This window comes from Pinus tabuliformis, chromosome 9 (genome assembly GCF_031772625.1).
Source record: "Pinus tabuliformis cultivar Carrire ecotype Pingquan chromosome 9, CPIR1, whole genome shotgun sequence".
Taxonomy (NCBI): domain Eukaryota; kingdom Viridiplantae; phylum Streptophyta; class Pinopsida; order Pinales; family Pinaceae; genus Pinus; species Pinus tabuliformis.
This window is the reverse complement of record NC_142307.1, coordinates 668,555,844-668,580,106: the sequence shown is the minus strand read 5'-3', so window position 1 is coordinate 668,580,106 and position 24,263 is coordinate 668,555,844. Positions and strand designations below refer to the sequence as shown.

The window sequence follows — 24,263 nt, the reverse complement described above, 5'->3', positions numbered from 1 at the left end:
ATGAAATTTTTTTATTTATAAAATATGAAATTTCTTTAGCTCCAAGTGTTAACTCAAGTAGTTTAGTGCTAGACATGAAGTTCTTTGATTTTGTTGCTAGTTGTTTTTTATTATGGGTTCAACTCTCTTTGATTCCTTTGGAGCAAGGCAAATGGTTTACCCTAAATGTAGAGAAGTACTCCAAAATTTCCCATGCATTCACTCCAAATAAACAAAAAAAAAAAAAACACATCCTTTACATCACAATTTAATTACCAAAATCTATAAAATCTATTAAAATTATATAATACTATTTAAAATTGATTTAAAATAAAATCTACATAAACAACAAAAACAATTATTACGCATGCCATAATATGATTCCTTTTGCACACTCATCTTTAACAAGGGTCCTTTTGCACGCTCATCTTTAACAAGAGTTACATAGTAGCTAGTACATATCACTTAGCTTAAATATTGCTTAATTAAACTAAAACATAATAAATACAAAGAATTCCTTACAAAAATAAAACAACTAATAAAATATAATAAAATGTTATATTATCGAATGTCATCACCAAAAATTAAGGAATATGATTAACTAATATTGTTTATATATATATATATATATATATATATATATATATATATATATATATATTTATATTACTAAAATTTGTTTTTAATATAATAATAAGTTATCTTAAATTGAAAATATAGAAAAAAAAAATTAAAATTCATGAAAATGGAAATAATAGAAAAATGAAAAGATTAAATTAAATAAAAAAGGAAATAAATCAAAAAACAAAAAAATAGTACCTAATAGAAATAAAAGTTACTAAAAAAACCCATATTAAGACCTCAACCAATCACTTTACAATAAATAAATTTAAATAATAATAATAAATAACAAAAATTGAATTCCTAATGTTAAATTATAGATAAGCCACAAATTTTTTTAGTCAAAATCAACCTGATACGCAAGTGAAAATAAATCAGAATGCAAAACTAAATATGTAATACCATCCCTGCACCAAGAATAATAATGCTTAACCTACCTTCTTTACCCCTATAATTTATTTAAAGTTTATCAAAATATTCTAGTGTGGTTACCTTCATTGTTCAATTTTTTTGTGCCTTTTGAATTTCACGCATCTCTGAATTTTCAACGCAGAGTGGAAAATTATTCATAAATCGATTTTGACACTATATTGAACCTTTGAATTTTCAACGAAGATTGGATGGTTGTTTGATGTCTTGTGAATGGATTATAGCCCTGTGTTGAACCTTTAAGCTTACCGATGTGGGGTTTATATTTCTTGCTTCTAAATTTATGAAGGTTAAATTATTAGCCTTGGTGGTAGAAATGTGATGTGACTCCATGAGGGTGGAGAAAGTATATGAAAAGTTAATAAAGGAAAAATGAAGAAGAGAAAATTCTCTCCTATGTTGAACCACTCATAACCTTTTAAAATCCTATTTAGATTTGTATGGGAATTAGTAATATTTAGGTTGGTTGTTGTCTTTCTGCATACCAACATCGTTGATTAATATCTTGATAAGTGACATTTTGGAACAAGTGGTAACCACTTAAAATTGTAGTGGAATTAGTAATTTTTAGGTCGGTTGTTGTCTCTTTACATACCAACATCTTTGATTAATATTTTGATGAGTGACATTTTGTAGTACTTGAGTTAAGGATTTTCATCCAAAGATTCCATATCATAAACAATAAAACATGTGATAGGAAACCTACTCACTAGGGAACAATGATAAAGTAAAAGTTTTTTTGTTTTTTGTTTTTTTAAAGTGAAATTCAAAATGGTTTTTTTAATAAATAAATATTTATATTTACTATTTGTTAGTGTGAATTTTAATTATATTTAATTGTCATAGTAACTTTTATATTAAATAACTGCGAATCATATTTGGAAAGTAAAATAATTTATTTAAATTTTATGGATGTGATAAGGAACAAAAATTAATTAAATATTTTTCACTATAATTTTATCATTTTATTGTTTTGGGGACAATTTAATTGGTGATCAAAGTAATGTGATATATGTGAAAACTGAGAGATCCAAGGCTCAACCCCCTTGCTTGTGACTTGGTTTACGGAGAGGAGAATAGGTTGTAAACCTTCGTAGGTTTACCAGTGGTAATGTGTCAAGCGGGTTGTTCAGTTCCTCTAGGATACCAAAAAAAAAACTTATCATTTTATTGGTGCATTTAATATTATAAACAACACAATGAATTTATTGGTACTATGTCTTCATGAATCCCTTGTCAAATTTATGTTCAAGCACGACAAGAAGGATTTCCCCAATCTATAGTTTTTTTTAGGTTTCTTGTTTGGTCTGATGCATGTGCTTATAGCCTTTGCCACCATTATTGCAAGTTTTGGTTGGGAGGTCACTATTCCATGTTGTTAATGGTAGCATTGTGTCTTTGGTGGAGGAGTCTTTTGCAAGTAGAACAATGGGTGAATTTTTTTTCCTAAATCTTTCAAATCTTTTGTTGATTCTCTAAAACCAAGCAATGGGAACTAGCAATAATATATGAGATCTCTAAAATGAATCGAAGCTATTGCTTATGTAAATATTTCATCTCAAACACCAAGAAAGAAATCATGTATCTTGTCTATGTGTGATCTCATATGGGAAATCTACTTGTATTTGTCCTATTCCAAAGCTTTGGAATCATGGGTAGTTGAGCATTGGCTACCCAAGACTCGTGATGTTGTATATGAATTTTCTTCTTATTGGGGTTACTTTGTGTTTCTATTTTTAAATAAGGAGGATTCATACTTGATCTTTTTATCTAAGCCCCATTACATGGGATCTAGGGGAATGCATTTAGCTCCTTGGACTCTTGAGATCAATCTAGAAAAAGAGATTACCTCAACCCTACATTGGATTAAGATAACTCACCTTCCTTTGATATGTTTGGATGAAGTGTATCTTAGAGGTATTATAAACAAGCTAGGCATATTTATAGACAAAGCAAACCTAAAAGGAAATTTATACACTTGTTCACGTATATGTGTGGTAGTGGACATACAAGACAAACTTCCAAGGATATGAAAATCAATGTGGATAGGTGGAGTCATCTACAAACCCTTGATTAATAGAAACTTCCTTTTAAGTTCATCTCATGTCATGTTGATGGGAATTTTGTTAATAACCATATAAAAATACAAGCAAGTCAACTTTAAAGCAATCATTGTATAAATATAATGAGTTCATGCCATCTTCCAATAGGTGAAAAAGTCCTCAACAAAGGGGAAATTGGAAGAAAAAATCCTCCCAAGGGGGACCATCCAAATCGAGCAATAATAGGTTTGAAGTTCATGAAAATTTAGAATATTTCTAGAAATAAATCGTAAGCAAAGAGGAATCACTTAAAGACCCCAGTGCTTGCATAGACCTTCTGAAAGGTGATGCAAATCCATCCAAGTTCCAAGATGATCTTCAGATCAATGTGTTAATAGGAATCGAAGAGGAGAAAGAAAAGATCAAATAGAAGGAAGAGGGGCAACAAGAAGAGGAAGTAAAAGAAGAAGTGGAATTGGAGGAGGAAGAAAAAGGGAAGAGTGAAAAGAAGTGGAGAAAGCATAAAGAAATTGTGTAGTTTCTACCATCTCTCCAATGCCTCATGCTCATTCATTTATGGAATTATATTCTCTGTATTTTGCTAGAAACTTGAAGAAATTTGGTCATCCTTCCCCTCCTCTCCTAAGGGATGGAAATGAATTTAGGAATAATGTGAAAATGAAATAGAATTGGATGTTATGTTGTGCCATTAGTTAACCTTGTATTTTACCATATTTAAGGATGGGATATATGTTTGTAGTTAATACTCTAGGTTTTGATGGTTTGTAAATTTATATTACTTTAGGTTAATTTGTTAGATTTTATAGTAGTAGGGATTTTAGTTTTCTAAATAAAAATGTAATAGCAATGCAAGATATAGGCAAACTCTTCTCCATCTTTGGGAAGTTTAACTGCATATTTCAATTAAGAAAATAAAAGAAAAAATAACTATTTCCTTTATTTCTTATTTGTATATATCTCAAGAAACTCAAAATTATAGGCATCTACAATCAAACATGGATGTACTCAAATTACATTTACTTATTCTAATAAGTACACAAAGTAAGTAAGCTCTCTCTTGGGTTTGTTTTTGTGTTTTGGTAGTATCCTTACCCTCTGGAAAAGGCCTAGTGAAAGGTCTATTGCAATTTCTTCTTTCTTAATGGGATCTACATCTGTCATACCAAATGTATTAATTGAAAGTTTAAAGTGCAATGACTCTCATAATTGAGGATGCTTTACGATTTGCTCCAGATAGAAACCAAAATGTAGCGGTGAACCATCAAATAGATATTCAAACAAATCTTCCTTTATATCAAAATTTATAGAAATGGAGATTGTGTTAAAAGCTCTATATTTTTATTTTTAATACTATGAAGTTTTTCAAAATAAATATTTGTATTTTTAAAAGAAAATTTATTTGTTTTTATGTCATTTGAAAATTATGTTTAAAATTACAAAATATACTTTCATTGAAATTATGATTAATTTTTTAATTGATCAATTGATTCTTAACATTGAAAAAATCTATATGTCATCTATAATGGCTATTGTTATTTCTTGAGATAAATTACCTATCAAAGCATGAAACTTCCAATGTGTGAAGTGGACACTCCAGCCATTGTCAGAGGAAATAACTTTGTAAAAAGATATCAAAGAAGAGTGTCGAGGTATGTAATTATAGAGAAATAGTTAGTAGTAATTTTGAAAAGAGTTGTATTTGAAACACTTTCAAACCCAACTTTTTTCAGAACAACTAATAACAATTTTCAAACCCAACTTTTCTCACAAAAGCTAACAATTTCTCTATAAGTACAAACTAATACAATTTCTCTATAAATTTCTCTATTTCTCTATAAATAAATTATTCTTTAATAGCTTTCTAACTTCACTTTCCCCAACAATAAATGAATTGTAGATTGTCAACTGAAAGCATTAGATGTTTCATGCTTTCAGATAATTTATCTCTAGAAATAACACTCACCATTATAAATATTTATAAAAACTTGCATTCTCAAATATATTGTCAATTTATTTATTTAATAAAAAAATATTTACTTAATTTATTTTACATCCTTTATCCCAAAAATTGAATGCACTTTTTTCATTATACCTATTCAAAGTTCCAAAAAATGAAATGATTTGGGTGCAGAGTCAAGGGAGCATTCAAAAAAAAAAAATCTTAATAGTGTGAAACAACCCTACCAACTGTATAATGGTAATTATTCCACTGCGAAAGGTTGAATTATATACCTAATTAGGCCGATAGGCCTTCCTTTGAAAGAGACTTTCGTCGTCCTTTTGTTTCTAACGTTGACACCTGGCGTCCACATTCAACGGGCATTCAACGAGAAATTGTTCATATGTGTCATGCAATTTCTGTTTATTCTCAGCAATTTCAGAGAACAAGCGCCACCCTTCTGCTTTCCACTGACATCTGTGCGCATTTTCAAGATATTCGTCATGGTCTCCTTCAATTACTCGTCATGGTCTTCATCCTTCAGATGAAATGGTAGGCATTTTTGTTATGGTTTTCGTGCTCTCCACTAACTGCTGCAATGATGTGTCCCGTTTCTGCTATGCAATTTGTTGATCTGGACGTGGTGGCCGCTAAACTGAACTTGCATTTGCATGACCTGGATCTTTTGATAAAGAGCGGGGGTACTGAAATACTCAAATTCAATAGTGTTTTCGATGCCCGGACGGGGTGCTGGGCGAGAAGATGTGGTATTTTTTTATCAAGGATCTCTTTGCTAGAATCCAGATTGGCAACGCAGATTTCAAATGAAAGGCTTTGGAATCTCTGGTTCAGCTCTTGGCTGAGGATGATAAAAATGCAGTTCTTGTGGCCAGGGAAGGCGATATTGGCTACTTGGTGCATTTGTTGGATTCGAATATAGCTGTTATTCGAGAGCTCATGGCCATGGCTGTGTCTATTCTTTCTTTGACCGATGGGTGCAAGCATATCCTCGTTGTGGAGGGTGCTTTAGGTCCATTGGTTTGGCTCTTGGCATCCAGGAGCTTGTTGTGTAAAGAAAAGGTTGCGGCGGCCATTGGAGGGCTGACGAGCAATGTAGAAAATGCTTGGGGAATTGCGGCTTATGGTGGGGTTTCAGTTCTGATTCATATTTGCAAATCGGGAACCCCGGCTGCACAGGCCATGGCTGCAGGGGCGCTGAGGAATGTGGCCGCTATGGAAGAGATAAGGAAAACGATGGCGGAAGAAGGGGCGATTACTGTTCTGCTCAATCTGGTTTCTTCTGGTATGCCATCTACGCAAGAAAATGCAATGGAGTGCCTGCATGCAATGGCTTCCCAAGATGAGAAAATGCGTCAGTTGATTGCCAAAGAAGGCGGAATTCAAACCTTGTTATGTCTTTTAGAAGAACCCACTATGCCCAAATTGCAGGAGCTCGTCATCAGAGCGATAAATAGTCTTTCTGCTTCTGTCAGCACTGCTAAGGCCTTGGTTTCTTCTTCAGGGTTTCTGAAGCAGTTAGTTACCTGATATAACCAAACAACATTTGCAGCTATCAAATAAAACCTAGTATATCATAAGCAAATCATCTGAATACAATCATACCTGCTTGATCTTGGGTGGGGCAGGAAGTTCAGGAGCTAAATCTTCTCTCTCAGCAGGATCATATCCAACTGCTTCATCATCATCTGTAAATAATTCTTCGTGCTCCCAATCATCTCCTGCAAGTTAATTGACCATTCTCAGAGAAAAGCAAGCAATATTTAGTATTGAGTAGTTAGGTATAGTCTATAGTTGGGTCCCAAAAATTTTTAGGAGATGGAAATGCATCACAATGTGATGTTGAATTCTTGTCTGTGAAAAGAATATGTATACATAGTTTTAAAATAAACTTACTCGAGAACTATACCCTCCTTTTATGTTGAACCATTTTAGTTTATATTTGTATTAATCATAATACCTCTGGCGTAGCTTGTGTCAAACCGTTATACTTGTTTCCAATGATCCATAACAAATTACAAATTACAGATCCTAAACAAAGATATTCAATTGGTACAAATGATGTGCAGGCATTGCAAAGTTCCATCTTCCAAATGGCTGTTTGATTATTTTTCCAAACAAAAGTATCTTATGCACTGCAGTGTCCACCTTCATAAGAGCAGATAAATAATTCCAATTTGCAATCACAAAGGATGATCCAGTTTTATGTTGCCTTCCCATGTCATGACTGGCTGCTTCATCATACCCAAGAATTTTTAGCAAATGGCAATGCATCTCAATGTACTCTGGAAATCTTGTCTGTTGAACGAATATGCATACATAGTTTTTAGACTAGATCAAGAACCTACTACAAAACAATACCCTACTTTTACGTTGAATCATTTTAGTTTACACACGCATTAATCATAATAACTATGGTGTAGCTTGTGTCAAACTCTTATACTTGTTTCCATCTTCCAAATGGTTATTTTTAGCAGATGGCAATGCATCTCAATGTACTCTGGAAATCTTGTCTATTGAACGAATATGCATACATAGTTTTTAGACTAGATCAAGAACCTACTACAGAACAATACCCTACTTTTATGTTGAATCATTTTAGTTTACACACGCATTAATCATAATAACTATGGTGTAGCTTGTGTCAAACTCTTATACTTGTTTCCATTTTCCAAATGGCTATTTGATTATTTAATTCCAAACAAAAGTATCTTATGGACTGCAATGTCCATCTTCACAAAAGCACATACAACAAATCATAGCTATAGGTTATGATATCTTTACTGTGTGCATATGGATGCCTAAGTATTTTCAGTTGAAAAGCAAAGCTACATACTAATTCTCCATGGATTAACAAAGATGATTCTTCAAATGTATCTAGCTTAGGCAAACCTAGTATTTGAAAACTACTTAACTAAAATCTTTCCCTCGCCTCTGGTGAAACTGTCATTGAAATTTGTTGTTCAATACTGGAAAACTAAGAGGCATTGCTTGGTTATTTAAACCACAAGGAGAACTGACACATATGGTGGAAATGCGGATCAAAGTGGAAGAATGATACACTGCCTTGCAAATGCTTTCAGCATTAACTACTTGTGTGCTGATTAATTCTTTAAAGTTTCTTCAGTTTTTCAGCTCAGAGTTCATGTTTGCTCTGTTTTACCAATTTTTTTAGCTTTGGGCTTTTGAAAAGTTGCACCTCAGGATCTATGTTTGCTCATTACCAATCCATTAGCTTTGTTACTAATTTCTGTAAGGAGATGCTAACTTTTGTCACCTGTTACAACCAAGATCTACCTCTAAGCCACAGGCCAAAGTGGCCCATCATTTTCTTTTCTATGTTAATATAAGCTGGGGTTTTGATGATTGTAATAACTTTTGTTTCTCATCTATGAGAAATTTTGTGCAAGAGTTAAATGGTGTATATAAATAGAAAGATGCAGAAAGTGACAGTCATAGGATATGTGAAGCTGAACAAGGTACTGAAGAAAGTGAAACGCACTGGGAAGTGTGCAGAACTGTGGCCATACATGCCATACAGCTCGATTACCCAACCTTTCTCTACTCAGAATTATGACAAGAAAGCCCCTGCTGGGTTTTTGAGGAAAGAGAGCTTCAACACCAGTTTTGTCTCCAACCGCCAAGATGATCAGTACGCTACTAACAAGTTTAGTGAAGAATTTCTGCTATTCTCTTGTAATTTATAGGCCCTCAAAGCTCCTCATAGATGAGAATATTTGCAGGATGTTAATATTGTTGTAAGTTTGTAGTAGATGTGGAATGACTAACTTTTGTGTTGCTTCTCATCTTCAACAACAAGAGTTTCTGTGGTGAATGAAGGGCTTACATCCTGTAAGCAAAATCCATGTCCTGCCTTGTGAAGCAGCTCTCCACTATGATAGCAATCTTTGTAATGTCTCTAGTAAATCCTTTAGAATGCTATTTCATTCCGTAATATGATGGGATTCACTCTACAAGATTAGGGGATTTACTCTGCAGAGTCCATGTCATGCCTTGTGAATCAGCTCTCCACTTATGTTTTTTTTCTCTGTAATGACCCTAGTAAATCCTATAGAATGAGATTTCATTCTGTAATATGATGGGATTTCACTCTACAAGATTGGTTTCAGTTCTACTTGTATTGTGGTATATGAAATTTCTCAATTTTACTTGTAATAGGATGGTATTTCATTCTGTAATATGATGGGATTTCCCTCTGCAATGTTAGCTACTAAATTTTACTTGTATGGAAAGATTACTGCTTTTTTGTTCAATATTTTATTTTAATTCTATTCATTTCAATCTATTATATTATATTTTATTATAATTTTGTTCATTACAGTCTATGATATTTTATTCAATTCTATCACATTGTTTTTCGAAATTATAAAAGTAAAGGCAGCTTCCTGTTTTTTGAAGTTAGAAATTATAAAAGCAAGGCAGCTTCCTTTTTTTGTCATTAAAGGTATCTTTTGATGCAGAATGAATATACCATTTTTAAATATTTAAAATTCAAAAAATACTATTTAAATGCTCGATTATCACCAAGCTTCTTGACTTTACACTTTTATATGGCCACAAGTGTCATCCAGCTCATGAATCCACATTAATAAAGTGGATATAGTTAAGACAGGTATATGGTATATGATTTCATATTGATAAAGTATTTCCAGTTAATAGAGGAGTATAATTTGAATTTAAAGTGGGTGTTTTTCCATTTTCAAATAGGTATGTAGATACAGAACAATATGCACGGAGATACAACGTTCTTTTATAATAAATCAAATCAATTTCAACTTTCTTTCAAAGTTGTGCTTATTTTTAAAATGCCTTTACTATTAAGATGTCCAATTGTCAATTTGCAGATTGGATTGGATTGTTTTGGTCATTCCTATGAATCTTTATATTTTATCATTTCAATTATATTATTATTAGTTATTATTTTAATTATATTATTATTATTATCATTATTATTTTTAAATAAAAAATAATTAAAAAATTAATTATACATCACAAATTTAATTGTATTTTATTAAACATCACATATGAATATAATAAGTATTGGTTTAAGAATATTATATTTTGACTTTCTAATCGCACTATACAATTATGGCTTTCAATGTAGTATCATTCTGATGATGATGATGATGGATGTTAACGTCCACTGAGACCAAATAATGATCTATCGGACCTAAAAAGACAAATTATTTATTTTGATTTAAGATTTTATTCCGATGCTCAAAAAGCTTGGAGAGAAGCCTCCCGAGTTCACTATAATTTTGGCATTGTAAAAGGCTAGAAAGGTCAGTATTGTAACAAAGGTTGTGAAATTGAGATCTAATGTGGTTGTATGCAGGGCACTCTAAGAGGAAGTGGTTTTCATCCTCGATGCTCTTATTCTCACAAATATGGCAGATCCTTTCCATCCATGGCGTTTTAGGAACTACCCAGCGGCCAGTCTCACTATGGAGCTCATGAGAATTCGTTCTAATATTTGCTATATTAATTTTCTTTTTTGAGCTAGTTAGAATAGAGAGATACTTTTGATCTTCAAGGGTGGGGTTGATGACCTTCTTATAATAACTTAATTTTCTTTTAGACGCTAAATCTTTCTCACACCACAATTTTTCTTTGAACTTAGAAGTAACAATATCTTTAATGTTATTTATGTTTTGCAAAGCATCATTCTCATTAATCTCCCAATAGTTTAACCAGGCCCTTGTGTCCTTATGCCATCCTCGGTTAAGCCTTAGGTGATTTTGGCTAGAATTTAAAGCTAGCTTAGGAAGTCTATGATTGTCTATGTTATTGAGCTTGTGCTTGTACATCAGAAACCTGAGCATAGCTAGGCTCTCAATAGAAGAAAGACCCGCTTCTATAAGGAGAATAGGATAGGGTGTATTACTTTTAATTTTCAGGTTATAAGTTATAAAATGCTTCTGGATTTGCTCAATCTTCCTCCATGATTCTCTGGAGATGCTGCAGCCCCAAACTTCACAGCCATATAAGATAACAGGAGTGACTAAAGTTTCAAAGAGGAACTTCTTTTTATCCCACATTACGAGGTTTGCTGTTTTACAATTATTTTCAAGACCAAAATAAGCTTTCCATCCCCCATTGATCCTTTTCTCAATGCTATGGTTCCAGTTGAGCTTGTGATGGATATCAATTCCTAGGTACTTGTAAGAATACACTTCCTCCAATTTATTATTGTCATACATAAAATTAGCGCAAGTGTCCTTTTTAGATTTGAAAATCATAACTTTTGTTTTGTCTGTGTTAACAGTCATACCCATGGTAGAGCAGAAATCCTTAAGAAGCTTGAGTTGCTTATCAAGATCAGAAGGGCACCTTGCCAGAAGAACAATATCGTCAGCATAGAGAAGAAGGATAATGACTATCCCAGCTAAGATTGTGCCACCACATCCTGCTTCTTCTAAATAACCTTCGAGCTTATCGATGTAAATGCCAAATAGAGTAGGGGAGAGGGGGCAACCTTGTTTAACTCCGATGTTACACTTAATATCTTTTGACCACCCCTCATTGTTCTTTAGCTTGGCAATTACATTCTCGTATAGCCTTATAGCAGCAGCTCTTAACTCAAGAGGAACCTTTAGCTCTTCTAACCTATTCCAAAGGTTGTATCTAGGAACCGTATCGAAAGCCTTTCTAAAGTCTACAAAGCAGCAGAATAAATTGGATTTATCATTACGACATTCCTCCGCAATGATCCTTAGCGTAACAAGGTGGTCTGTTGTTGAGTGATGCCTTCTGAAACCTGCTTGGCCTTTAGCCCGCTTATCTTCACTTTCAAGCCATATGCTTAACTTTTTTTCCAGAATACTACCATATAATTTGGCTAAGAGAGGGCTGATCATAATTGTTCGATAATTAGAGGGGTTATTTGTATCTCCACTTTTAAAAATAGGGATAATGAGGCTCTCAGTCCAAGGTTTAGGGAACCCTTGCTTAACAGCTTGATTGAAAAGCTTGTGGATGTGGGGGATGAGGACAGGGCCTCCAATTTTTAAGATTTCTGCCTGGTAACCTTCAATGTCCTTAGCTTTCCCATTCGCGAGGCGATTAACCCCAAACTTAATGTCTTCTAAAGAGAAGACTTCTTTCGTTGTGAGCAGGGTTTCCAAATTATCCGTGACATTAGGAGATTCATAAAGCTTTTTAAGATAAGAATTCCAATCGTGAAGAGCAATTTTGTTATTATCCTTAGTCTTCCTAGTCAGAATCTGCCTCCAAAATTTTTTAGGAGCTACCTTAGAGAGGTGTAAGAGATTCTCCTGTCTTTGACGAATGTACTGTCTCTTTTTCCTTTTAATTAGGGCTTTGTATATTCTTATCTTGTCCATTTTAAGAGAATCATCAACAGCTTCCTTAATTGCTCTCCTCGCATTCTTACAATCTTTGTCATACCAAGGATTGGTTTTGCTATTTCTTTTATTATTTGAGACTTCAATTGAGAACTTTTTAATAGAGTATGAGAGGGTTGTAGTAAAATTATGATATAGGTCTTCTATGTTATCTATACTAGATAAAGGAGGCAAGTTAGTTTTTAATTCATTTAGAAAGAGGTCCTTTTTATTTTTATCAAATATTAAGTTCTTTTGGTTGTAAGTATTATTTTCTATGGGAACTCTATGCATGACAAAATTGAGGGTTATAAGTAAAGGCCTATGATCGGAGTCAGGCTCGTGGTCGTTTAAGATGTCAAAGTTTATCATTTCGTTGTATAAAGGAAGATCGGAAATAACGTAGTCTACTACGCTGCTACCAAGTCCATGGATGCAGGTCATCTTGCTGGAATTGGGCCACTTTTTTAGACCATTGCAAATTATGAGATCCTGAGCACTACAGAGCTTGACAAGCTCTGACCCAAACAAATTTTCCCCGAGGTCTTCTTTATAAAATATAATAATAATATCATGGTTTCTAATGGAATTATCTTTTTAATAGCAATATATCAACATGTTTTCTAATATTATGTTTTGACTTTTTAAATGCAATATATAATTATGGTTTTCAATGAAATATATTGGTACGGGATAATCATGGTGGTTATTGCCTTGGTCACTAGCAAACTTTGTATATGCTTGGCCATCTATAGAGGTTTCTTGATTTTGGGTAATTAATTTAGCCTCTTGATTTTGGGTAATTAACTTACTCTAAAATGAAATAAGACATTCAATGTGTTCTTTGTAATATAGATATAAACAAAACATCTAAAGAAAAGTGATTGCACAAACCAATTAACTCTTCTATAAAAATTCAACAATTCCAATTTAATAATCCTATCGGCCTCTCTTTGTACCTTTTGGGACAATTGCTAGTGATATCTATTTTGAATCATATATGTTGTTAAAGTTGAATTCTTGCTTCATCATAACACATGTAAAATTAGTTCGTACCATTAAAATACATCAATAAAACTTATAGATGCAGCGTGTTTGTTGTGTATTGAGAAACCAATTAAATTACACATATAAGTATGAAATAGAGTCAAATGGTTAGAGTTATGTGGAAAAAATTTATATGGTGTGTTAGTTTTCGAGGCTGGAACTAACAATTTTCTAGTTTAATTTTCGTAGCAATGTTGGTAAAATATAAATAATATTTATTTAACATTTTGAAATTAATTTTAATCCTTGAGACGTTGATATTTTGCATTGATTTGATTGTTCTCTAGTTGCTATGTTAAATTGAAAATATATCAAGAGGCTATAAAGTTTATATATCTAACTGGAATCAAGGCAGTGGTTTTCTATGGAGGGGCGCTTATTACTGCACAAGTTTGTGAATTTCCTTTTAATTGCCTATTCAAGCTTGCATTCTTGTATCTTGAGAAGTGCAACAAGAAAGTCTCAATTTGACTTTACCTTGGTCAATTTGAGAAAATTCGAATTTCCACATTAGTAGACAACTTGGAGGCAGTTAACTTGTGTGACATGGCTCTTTCCACTCAGTTAGCTAAGTAAATTCAAGTTAGAGGGCTTCGAGTTCAGTTAAGCATGTGTGAATGCTAAATTTTAGTAATCCAGTTTAGTTATATCCAGTTGAGTTCAGTTAAACTAGTTCTAATAGTTGGAAGAACTAGTGGAAGGTTAGTTGTGTATTGGGACAATAGTCTAGCTCAGTGATCATCCAGTTAACTGATCAATCGACCTAAATTAACTAGTGCATGAAGAGAATTCAAGTTCCCAGTTGTGGTGGAGATTCCAAGGTAGTGTAACAAGTAGTTGTAAACTGGTTTGAGTGTATAGGTGTTGCATGCATTCAAATGAGAAAACCTTGGGAATTGTGCAATCAATTGGAGGAAAATTCATAAAAAAATAGGGGCTAATTCTATAGGATTTGCACAAGGAAATAGGGGCTCAAGCAGAAGAAAAAATTGACTAAGTCTGGGTCAGAGCTTCTCAGTGAGCAGAGAGATAGGCTATTCACTTGTAGGTAGTGCTCAGTGCGGGAAGAAATTATAATACATCTATATTCATTTGATTAATGCAAAGAGGCTTGAGGGGTTTTTCCCAGTTGGGTTCCCCTATAAAAAATATTGTGCATGTGTGTTATTTCTTATTGCATGTATGAGATTGTTCTAAATTGTGAATTGAATTTTGCAAATTAGTATAGTAGAAATGTGTCTCTTGATTTAGATTAAAAAATTTTGAGCAATCGTAATTCTATCACCATATTTCTACATGGTATCGAAGTCGGATTCACATTAAACAATGTAAACTTTGAAACGGGAACTGATAGTTACCCATTTCGTAGAGATAACAAAATAGTGACCCGATTTTGAAAAGGGGTGATGGAGAACACACATGTTTTTTTTAGAGCATAGTTTTTGGCACTTTAATTTTTTTTTATGTACATTACGTTTTAGAATGGTAGTGAATTTCATGTTGATTTAAAAAAATGGTAATTCTGCATTAGGCCCTTTTTTATAAGACCTATTTTTTGACTTTAAATTTTCTAATGTATGAAATTTAAATAATTATTTTCTAAATTTAATAATTTTTGAAATGGTTTTTTTCTTCATATTTTCTTATTTTTATTTTTATTTTATTTTTTTGTAGTGAGGCTTTTATTATTTTGCATATTTAAAGAAGAAGGTCAATATTTTGAATTTTCGATATTCTACATATTTATACATTGTTAATTAATATTTCAATCCACATGAAATACTTATCCCTAAAAAACAATAATTTTTAACAATTGACATAAAAATAACCATTTTTAACATAAATATAACTAAAAAACTACACATTTTGATAAATGGTTAAATAATAGTTTTTTTTTATGAATTTCATGTCAAAAAAATAATAATAATCACTATTTTTTTTCAAAAAATAATGATTAACATAAAAATTAATGCGAAAATCACATAATACAAATATTGAATGCATAACAACCTTAATTGAGTGCTTATTCTTCTCATAAAATGTCAAAGTCAAAACATTACAAGTATAACTAATTAATAGTTACAAAAAATGAGCTTGATTTCCAAGCATAACTTAAATTTAATCAACAATGTCACGTAATCCAAACTCTTCGTCCTCTAGAGTTTCATTATTGTCTTCTTCCACAATATTTTCTACTTCATTTTGCTCATTTTCCTCCTCTAATGGATCTTTGATGTCTGTGAATCTCCCAATGTATGCCTTTCCAATCATTCTGTGTAATGGTGGTTGGGGTTCCTTTGCCTTTTTTGCCACATGTGATTCACTAAAGTCCCCTTTCTTCAACCCAATTTCTTGCATTGCATTTGGAAGAAATTGAAGAGCATTAATTCTTTGCTGAATAAAATTGCACTGTATTGGATCTTTTTCAATGGCAATGCAATTTCTTCCTTTTTGAAGGCAACATGCTAGTGTTGTACCTAATTATCAAGCACAAAAGAAATAATGAATTAAATTAGTACAATGACATATAAATTAATAAATAACATATTAAAATTCAATTCCATATAATAAAACTTACTTGAGCCAGAAAATAAATCCAAAACCCGATCTCCTTCATTTGAACATATGTCTATAAGATAGTTAATTAATAACTGTGATTTTTGATAAATGTTAACTATCTCTCATTTTGCTTCTTTGTCTTCATATGTTATTTTTCTCATAACAGCATCATAAGTCAGTGTTTGGCTATGACTCTTTCCATCTACCCGATTAAAAATCATAGACATATATCTATCATCTTTTGCCCAACTATCAATATGGATGAACTCACAATCATTTATAAATTGTTGATCTTCACGGTTAAGAAGATTTGACTTTTGCCTGTAACATGAAATAGTAAAAGTTCAATTAACTTGTACATAAATGAATGTTTTAACATTAATCAAATATACATTTTAAACATCTTACCATGTAAGTTGCGTCTTTGAATTTGTTTTCCCCTTAAAGCTTGACAATAACATTGTCAATTGTCTGTCTGAATGAAATGTCACAAATCTCGATAATGGTGATGACATGACTTCTAGAAATCCCGCAACCACTTTACTAAGAGCTTGATAAGTATAAGGGTCACTATCATAGTCAATGTTTGGAATATTGAAACCATGGGGAATATCTGTAATAACTAGGGCATAATCCCTTTTAGGTATGAGTTTAGCAATGTCTTCATAGTTGTCTTGTATTACTTGATATTGAATAGTGTCTAGCCCATTCCAAATGAAATGAGTAAGAGTTGGATCAAGTTCAACATTCTTAAGACGTTGCTTCTTCAGTCTTTCAATCTTTATTTTTTCAATAAAGGTTCTGAAACTATTTGGTGCTCCATTTTCATCCTTCTTCATCTTTTATAAAATAAACAAATATATGTGTAAGTTATAAATTAAAAATAGTATATAGATGAATAAAAATGAGTGTATAAATTAACATACCTTTTTAAATTCAAGCTAATTTTTTTTTAATGTTGATGTAGAACTTGAATCTGGATAGTTGCGTACAACATCATCAAAACTATCTTTATTCAACAGTCTAACCATTTGTTCTTGAATTTTCATGTAAACTTTGTGACTACATAGATAAAGTAAAAAAATTTAATATAATGGTATGTATAATAAATACTACGAAGAACAATATGTTATATTTAAAATAAAATTATAATCTAGAAATAAATAAAGATAATTCAACAAACTTACTTTTGAAATTCCTCGGACATTTCCTCCAATGATAATTCCCCTAACCTCACATGAGATAATATTGCTTTGACAAGTTTTTCATCATTCACTCCTTGCAATGATCTCCAAGGTGTAATAGTCATATCTTCTGGAAGCTGCTTCATTTCAGGACCTGATTCACTGTTGCTACATATCAATGGCTTAGACTTTTTGACCTTCTAGTTTTTAATGCCAATGTTCTCCCACATGCTAAAAATCTCATTAATCAACTCCCATATCTCTCTAGTTCTAAATGCCAACTGGAAAATGTTATCAATGCCTCTAAATAAATCGCTATATTTGTCGCCTTTACCTCCTTTTGAATTGATTTTCTCTTCAATTTGATAGCCTATTTCCATGCAACATTCCTTTCTTAAATCTACAGTCACATTTATCCTATCCCCACCACATTTTTCTTCAAATTCACTATGAATAAATCTAACCCTTTGGATGAAAGTCATAGACATCCTATATTCATTATCTGAATTATGATCCAATGCCACTAACATTGCTTCTATATTTGATAAACCAGCATAAATGATACATTTCATTGTTTCAAAACGTGGGTTATTGGGATATTCCTCCATCAATTGTCTTTGATATTCTACTGAATGGTTCCCCCCAAGCACATAATAATTGTATTCAAAACATTTTGACTTATCAAATGCTTGTTTGTTGGGAACTTGAACTGGATCAATAAAAAGCACATAATTAACCACATGAGCATATGGATTGTACCTCATCAATGTCTTCAAGTTGTGAACATGCAGATGGTGTGGCTTTCGGATTTGATATTAACACTGTCCTTCACTTTCCTTATAGATTTGTTTAACATTAAGCTGAAATGTACGACCACCCTCAATTAAGTTTCTCTTTGTCAAGTTCTGTTGAATGGAATTTTGTTTTGTTTTGATAATGCCATCCTCTAAATCAGTTCCTGGTGTAATGATTTCTATGCTTTCTTTTGAAGTTTCACTAGGTTCTTGACTATTGGTAATGACTACTTCAAAATGTTCAACTTTACTTTTCTTCTTCACAACATTCTCATCATTAACTCTAACAGATTTATTCTTGGGCATTGTTACTTTTGGTCTTTTACGGCTCTTCTCAGTTCCAATGTCATCCTCGGTAACAACAACATATTCTTCACTTCCAGTTTCAACTTCCTCGTCTTCAAAAGTAACTTGTCTACCCTTTCTAGATTTATCCACTAGAGTCTTTTTTTCTGATCCCTTGGATGTAGTTTTGTAGCATCATGAATTACTATATTTTGCTTGTTTGCCATATCTTCTTTTGACACTGAGTAGAAACTACTGACAACTTTCATAATATCATGCTCTATGAAATGAATGCCTCCCAACCTAATTGAACAATTTTCAACAAAATTCTGCCAAACAATATCATATGTCAATAAAAACAAAGTTAAAAAAATATAGTTAAACAGTTACAAGAACGCAAAACACAAATATAAATAACAATATTTACGATATTTTGTTTCATCTCACTTACAATTTGTTTACACAAATTTTTAAATACCTCTTTGGTGTCATACAATGAATATGATAACTAGTATTTAATCCTTTCATGTGACTTGAGTGGTTTTGTAAGTAAGTAAACAACTTCACTGTCTGGTACCAAACACATGTCTATGACTCTTCCCATCATGTCATAAATTCCATTATCATTAGGTATATTAACATATAAATATATCTGCACATTTTTGTTTTCTCTTTCTTTCACATACCAGACATTTGATGGAAGTTTCACTTTTTTTGATTTCTTCCAGTATGAAATCATCTTCTTAGCATTTGAGGCACTTGAAAGATTTGTAGCCATCATCACAAGTGGGGTTCGTTCACCAATGTTTTTTGAAGATCCACATTTAAGAGTCTTTGGTCGAGAAAGATTCACATAAATCTTCTTTGATGCCATTTTCCTGAAAAAAATACACACATAAATCAGTAAATGACAAAAACATAGTAACTTAAATTAACAATGAAAACGATAAATGATAATTAATTTTATAAACCATAACAATTTCGAAAAAGAAAAATAAGAAATGTAAAAAATACATCGCCCTGCTGCCGCACCTTGAAAATCGGCCAGCCAACTGAGCCAGTCATTGGGTTCGGCTCCCTAACCCACCCTGGTAGCCCAACCACTACAAGCGGGTGGGCTGCCCGCGAGCCGTTGGGCTGTCTGGGTGGGGTGGGGGAGTTGAGAATCGCCCCGCCACCCCGCGAGCCGGCGGGCCGCTGGGGTGGGGCGGGGCAGTTATGAGAGAAGCAGTGATGAAGAATTTCAATTGAATAGATTGTCACAATGTTCACTTAGTCCTAATCCTATGGACTACGAAAGCAGCAGTGATGAAGAACATGATGAAGAATTTCAAAAGAATGAAGTGTCACAGTGTCCACTTAGTCCTAATCCTATGGACTATGAGAGCAGCAATGATGAAGAGCATGATGAAAATTTTTAAAAGAATGGAGTGTCATGGTGTCCTCTTAGTCCTAATCCAATGGACTATGACAACAGTAGTGATAAAGAGCATGATGACAAATTTCAAAATAATGGAGTGTCACAGTGTCCACTTAGTCCTAATCCTATGGACTATGAGAGTAGTAATGATGAAGAGCATGATGAAAAATTTCAAAATAATGGAGTGTTATGGTGTCCTCTTAGTCCTAAACCTATGGAATATGAGAGCAATAGTGATGAAGGACAGGATGAAGCACTTAGTCCTAATCCTAATGACTATAAGAGTAGCAGTGACAAAGGACAAGATATAGCATTTTGAGTAAGTAAACAGTCACATTTTTGACGTAGTCCTAATTCTATGGACTATGAGAGCAACACTGACAATGCACATGAGGAAGAATATCCAATAAACATCGAGTCAAATTTTCCATTTAATCCCAATTCTAAGGACTATGACAGTAGCATTGAAGAAGGGGAAGATGAAGAATATCCTCCAAGTCAGTGTTTGAAAAGCACAGCTAATCATAGTGTGGATAAAATTCCTCATAATGATGATGAAAATGCTTATATAAATGATGATCCAATGATGGAGATGTTGCCAAGAAATATTGTGTCGAGGAGTAGGAGCAAAACTTTTCGTATGAATGCAAGATGTTCTAGTTATACAAGGGGTAGAGAAGAATATCTGACGAGAAGAAGTTCTATTAGCGCTCTCATTTCAAGTGAATTTTGTCAAAAAGATTGCTTGAAACATATGGATTTCAAATTTGCATTAGAGAAAAAGAAGAGATATTTATCAATGAATAAAAGCATGCAAAATTCATATTTAGTTGGGTGCATGCAATCTACATTGTCAGGTTATGATTATCATATTGGGTCTTTATTTATCTATAGAAAGGCTTTCAAAATGTTTCATTCTATGGGGAATTTTCGTCTCTCGAGAATCCAAGAAAAATTGGAAAAGGATCCCACATTTTATTCAGAAGTACGTCATAAACAACAATTTGGGCCATTATCAAATATTGCAATGTCAAGGATGAAAGATTTCTTTTCAAAGCATGGAGAGTGTATGCCAAATAGAGAGACAATACATATTCCAGATAATTTTCCAAGACAAGAAATCCACAACTTATACAAAGAATATGCAGAAGGTGCTGAGGGACATGGTCGGTTTATTACATATCAATATTTTCTAAAGGTATGGAAGAAATAATTCAACAATGTCTGTATTCCTAAGAAGACAAGGATGGGGATTTGCAGTACATGTGCTTCTCTTAAATAAAAAAGGGACAAATGTGAAGGGTTAGAAAGAGGTAAGCATTCATAACTTTAACTTTTAAAATTGTATAGTCATCAACTATGAAAACATATTTCTTAATGCCTTTCTTTTATGTTGTGTAGATCCAATTGTCAAAGAATTTCAGGAGCATCACGAACAACAAAAAAGTGAAAGGAAAAAGTTGTACAAGCATTGAAAGAAGTGTTATGATAATCTGAATAAATATTTTTGTTTGATAATTGATGGTATGGACCAGAAGAAAACACTTTTACCACATTTTGTTCGCACACCCAAATATTTACAGGAGGAAAATTTTATTCAGTATCACTTGGTCAGTTGTATGGTCTTCAATGGGAAAATGTTGCCAAGGGTGTACTTCACAACTCCAAATATTCATAATGATGCAAATCTGACAATAACCATAATTCATGATGTGCTTTCTCATTGGTATGGTAATCTTCCTGAAGTTTTGTATCTACAATTGGACAACACTTACCGTGAAAACAAAAATCGGGTTGTTTTTTGATATCTAAACATGCTTGTTGAATTGAGAATTTTTTAGAAGGTAAAGGTTGGTTTCCTTCTTGGTGGGCACACTCATGACCATACTGATCAGATGTTCAGTCGTTTTTCAGTCACATTGAGGAGGAAGGAAGTTTGGAGTTTGCCATCATTAATTGAATGTATTAAGAAATCATACATGCTAGAGCCAATTTTGATGTGTTGGAAGAAACTGTTGACATGTGAAGGTTTATTCTAGGATCGCATGGTGAGGAGAAATTCATTGAACAACTTAATGACATTAGCTTCCAAAATCAATTTTGTGTCAAAAAAATTGATGGGAAAACACTAATATGGGGCAAGAAGTATTCAGCTACTGCAGAATGGGCACCGTCATTAGGTTTGGAATTTTTGAAGTTCATTCCAAATCATCCAATATTTGCATCAAAAATATTGTTATTACAATCAGTTGGTGAAGTTCATAATGCACGCAGACAGAATAGAGATATAAATTATTATGATTGCCTAGAAGAAATTAAAAAAATGTATTAGATATACATATGAGTACTTTGACATTGCTGATTCAGTTTGATGGGAGTAATTTTTCAATAATCAAAGTGATATCATTTCAACAACAAAAAATGATGATATACTTTTGAAAAATCCATTTATTTCGCCACAAAATGTGTCAAATGAACATGAGGAAATAAACATTGTTGAACAGCAACAATCTCAAGGTATTATTAATTCTTCATAGGCAGAGGCAAGAGAGATGTATATTGGTTCAAAAGGTCTCGTGCACAACATGAAGCAATGGAAGACCTTTACAGTGGTTCAGTACAGGATATTAAGGAGGGTTGCATGATCGCAGTTTTAGCAGATGGAGATCCCAATGGCTATCCATTCTGGGTTGCTAAGGTTATAAAGGTCTTTACAGAAAATGAGGATGTTACAGGTGTTGAAGTACATTGGTATGCCACAAATACACACCCATTCAATGGTGTGTATAAGCCAGAGATGGTAGTTGACAAAAAAAATGGCAGAAAGAGAAAAAGAAAGGGTACAAATATAAATCGTCGTCGCACAGACATCTTAAAATTGGAGGATGTTGACATACTTGTTTATGACTTCAATTTAACAAAGAGAGGAACTCTTTGCTTCAAGACGATAGAGATTCTGAAAAGGTTGTTACCAGAAGGAACAATGTTGAGATGGGAGTCTGCTGAAACCAGTCGTAGATCTAGAAGAATTTTGAAACCTGAAATGGTGGGCATGCATGTGGACTCAGATGGGGCACTAGTTGATGAAAGAGAAGAATATGGAACATCTTCATCAACATCCAGTCATTCATATAAAGATGTGAATTCTGATGGTGTGCAAGAAGTGATTTTGAATAATTGTCTAAGACAGTTTATATAACTGATGTTTGCATCGTATCTTGAAATAAAAATTTTGATTTCCATATGGTGTTAAATCAGAATTTATGAGTCATTTTTATGTTGTTGGATTATATGTCTTAATTATGATAATTTTTATTGTTTAGAATATCTAAAATGCAACATTAAATTAGAGATATAATGTATGTTTCATTCAATATACAAATAATGACATTTTGATTAATTTAGTCATGTAATTTGTTCATAATGTCATGGTTTTTTAATTTTATGGTTGAAAAAATTCCAATTTTTTTTGTATCTAGAATGTTATGGTTGAAAACATGTTGAATTTATACTTAGGAAAAAAAAATGTTATTCTACCAAAAACATTAGAGTGTTTTTTCCTCATAAACAACTATTTTTTTGCACATAAAAATTCAGTTTTACTAGCATTTTTAAAAATTTTTGAAAATTGACCCTAAAAAAAAATCATCGTTCCAGTATCAACACTTTTTCGTTTTCAAGGTGTTTTTTGCACGAAAAGTTCATTTTCGCTGCCATTTTTAAAACATGTTCAAAATTGACCCTAAAAAAAACCATCGTTCCAGTATACACACTTTTCGTTTTTAGCACTGTTTTTTATTTTTTTCGGGGATTTTTGGCAAGAGTTCCCATTTTGAGTTTATAGTTCCCGTTTCAAAGTTTAAATTATTATTAGAGTAGGAATTTCAAAGTTGTTCCTCAGGAGGTTTGAATTTGTAGCTTGAGTGTAGTAGGATCTCTTTAGAGTTGGGAGAATGACTTTCAATGGGCTAATATTAGAGTATGGCTTCAAAGGTAGCTTGAATTTCATTGCATGGAAGGATCACATGGAGGCGGTGCTTGATGACAACGAATTGTTGGAATATGTCAAGACATACATTACAAAACCAGGAATTGTTGATGCCCATAACGTAACTCAATGGAAGAAATATGTAGCCAATTCAAGGAGAATAATCTTGGAGGGAGTGCGAGACCACATTGTCTCAAATATCCATGGGAAAGAAACTCCTTTCGCAATGTGGAAGGCACTAGCAGAACTATTCGAGAATAGCGGTGATCATAGAAAACTGGCCCTCAAAGACAAACTTCAAAATGTAGAAGAATGATATTATTCCATGGTATCTCAACAAATTTACCCAAGTTCGCGATGATCTTGGAGGGGCTGGTGTGATTGTTGCAGAAGATGATCTAGTGAGCCTAGCTCTTCTAGGCCTTCCAAAATCTTGGCACAACTACCAGTACTCGGTGAATGAAAGGGAAAAATTACCAAATTGGAAAAGCTTGTGGTCTAATTTGGTTCAAGAAGAGTTCAAGAGAATAACTGAGATGGAACTTCATCCAAATCAAAGGATGAAGAAAATTT

At 32.8% G+C, this 24,263-nt stretch overlaps 1 protein-coding gene across 1 annotated transcript in view; it reads right to left on the bottom strand.

Moving 5' to 3' along the window:
* Window positions 1–6,648: 6,648 nt before the first annotated feature.
* LOC149150441 (uncharacterized) overlaps window positions 6,649–24,263 on the bottom strand; it is a 34,286-nt gene continuing 16,671 nt past the window's right edge. Inside the window, exon 2 of the mRNA XM_089442792.1 lies at window positions 6,649–6,770. Coding sequence (XP_089298918.1) covers window positions 6,649–6,770 — 122 coding nt within the window. The remainder of the gene's footprint in view (window positions 6,771–24,263) is intronic.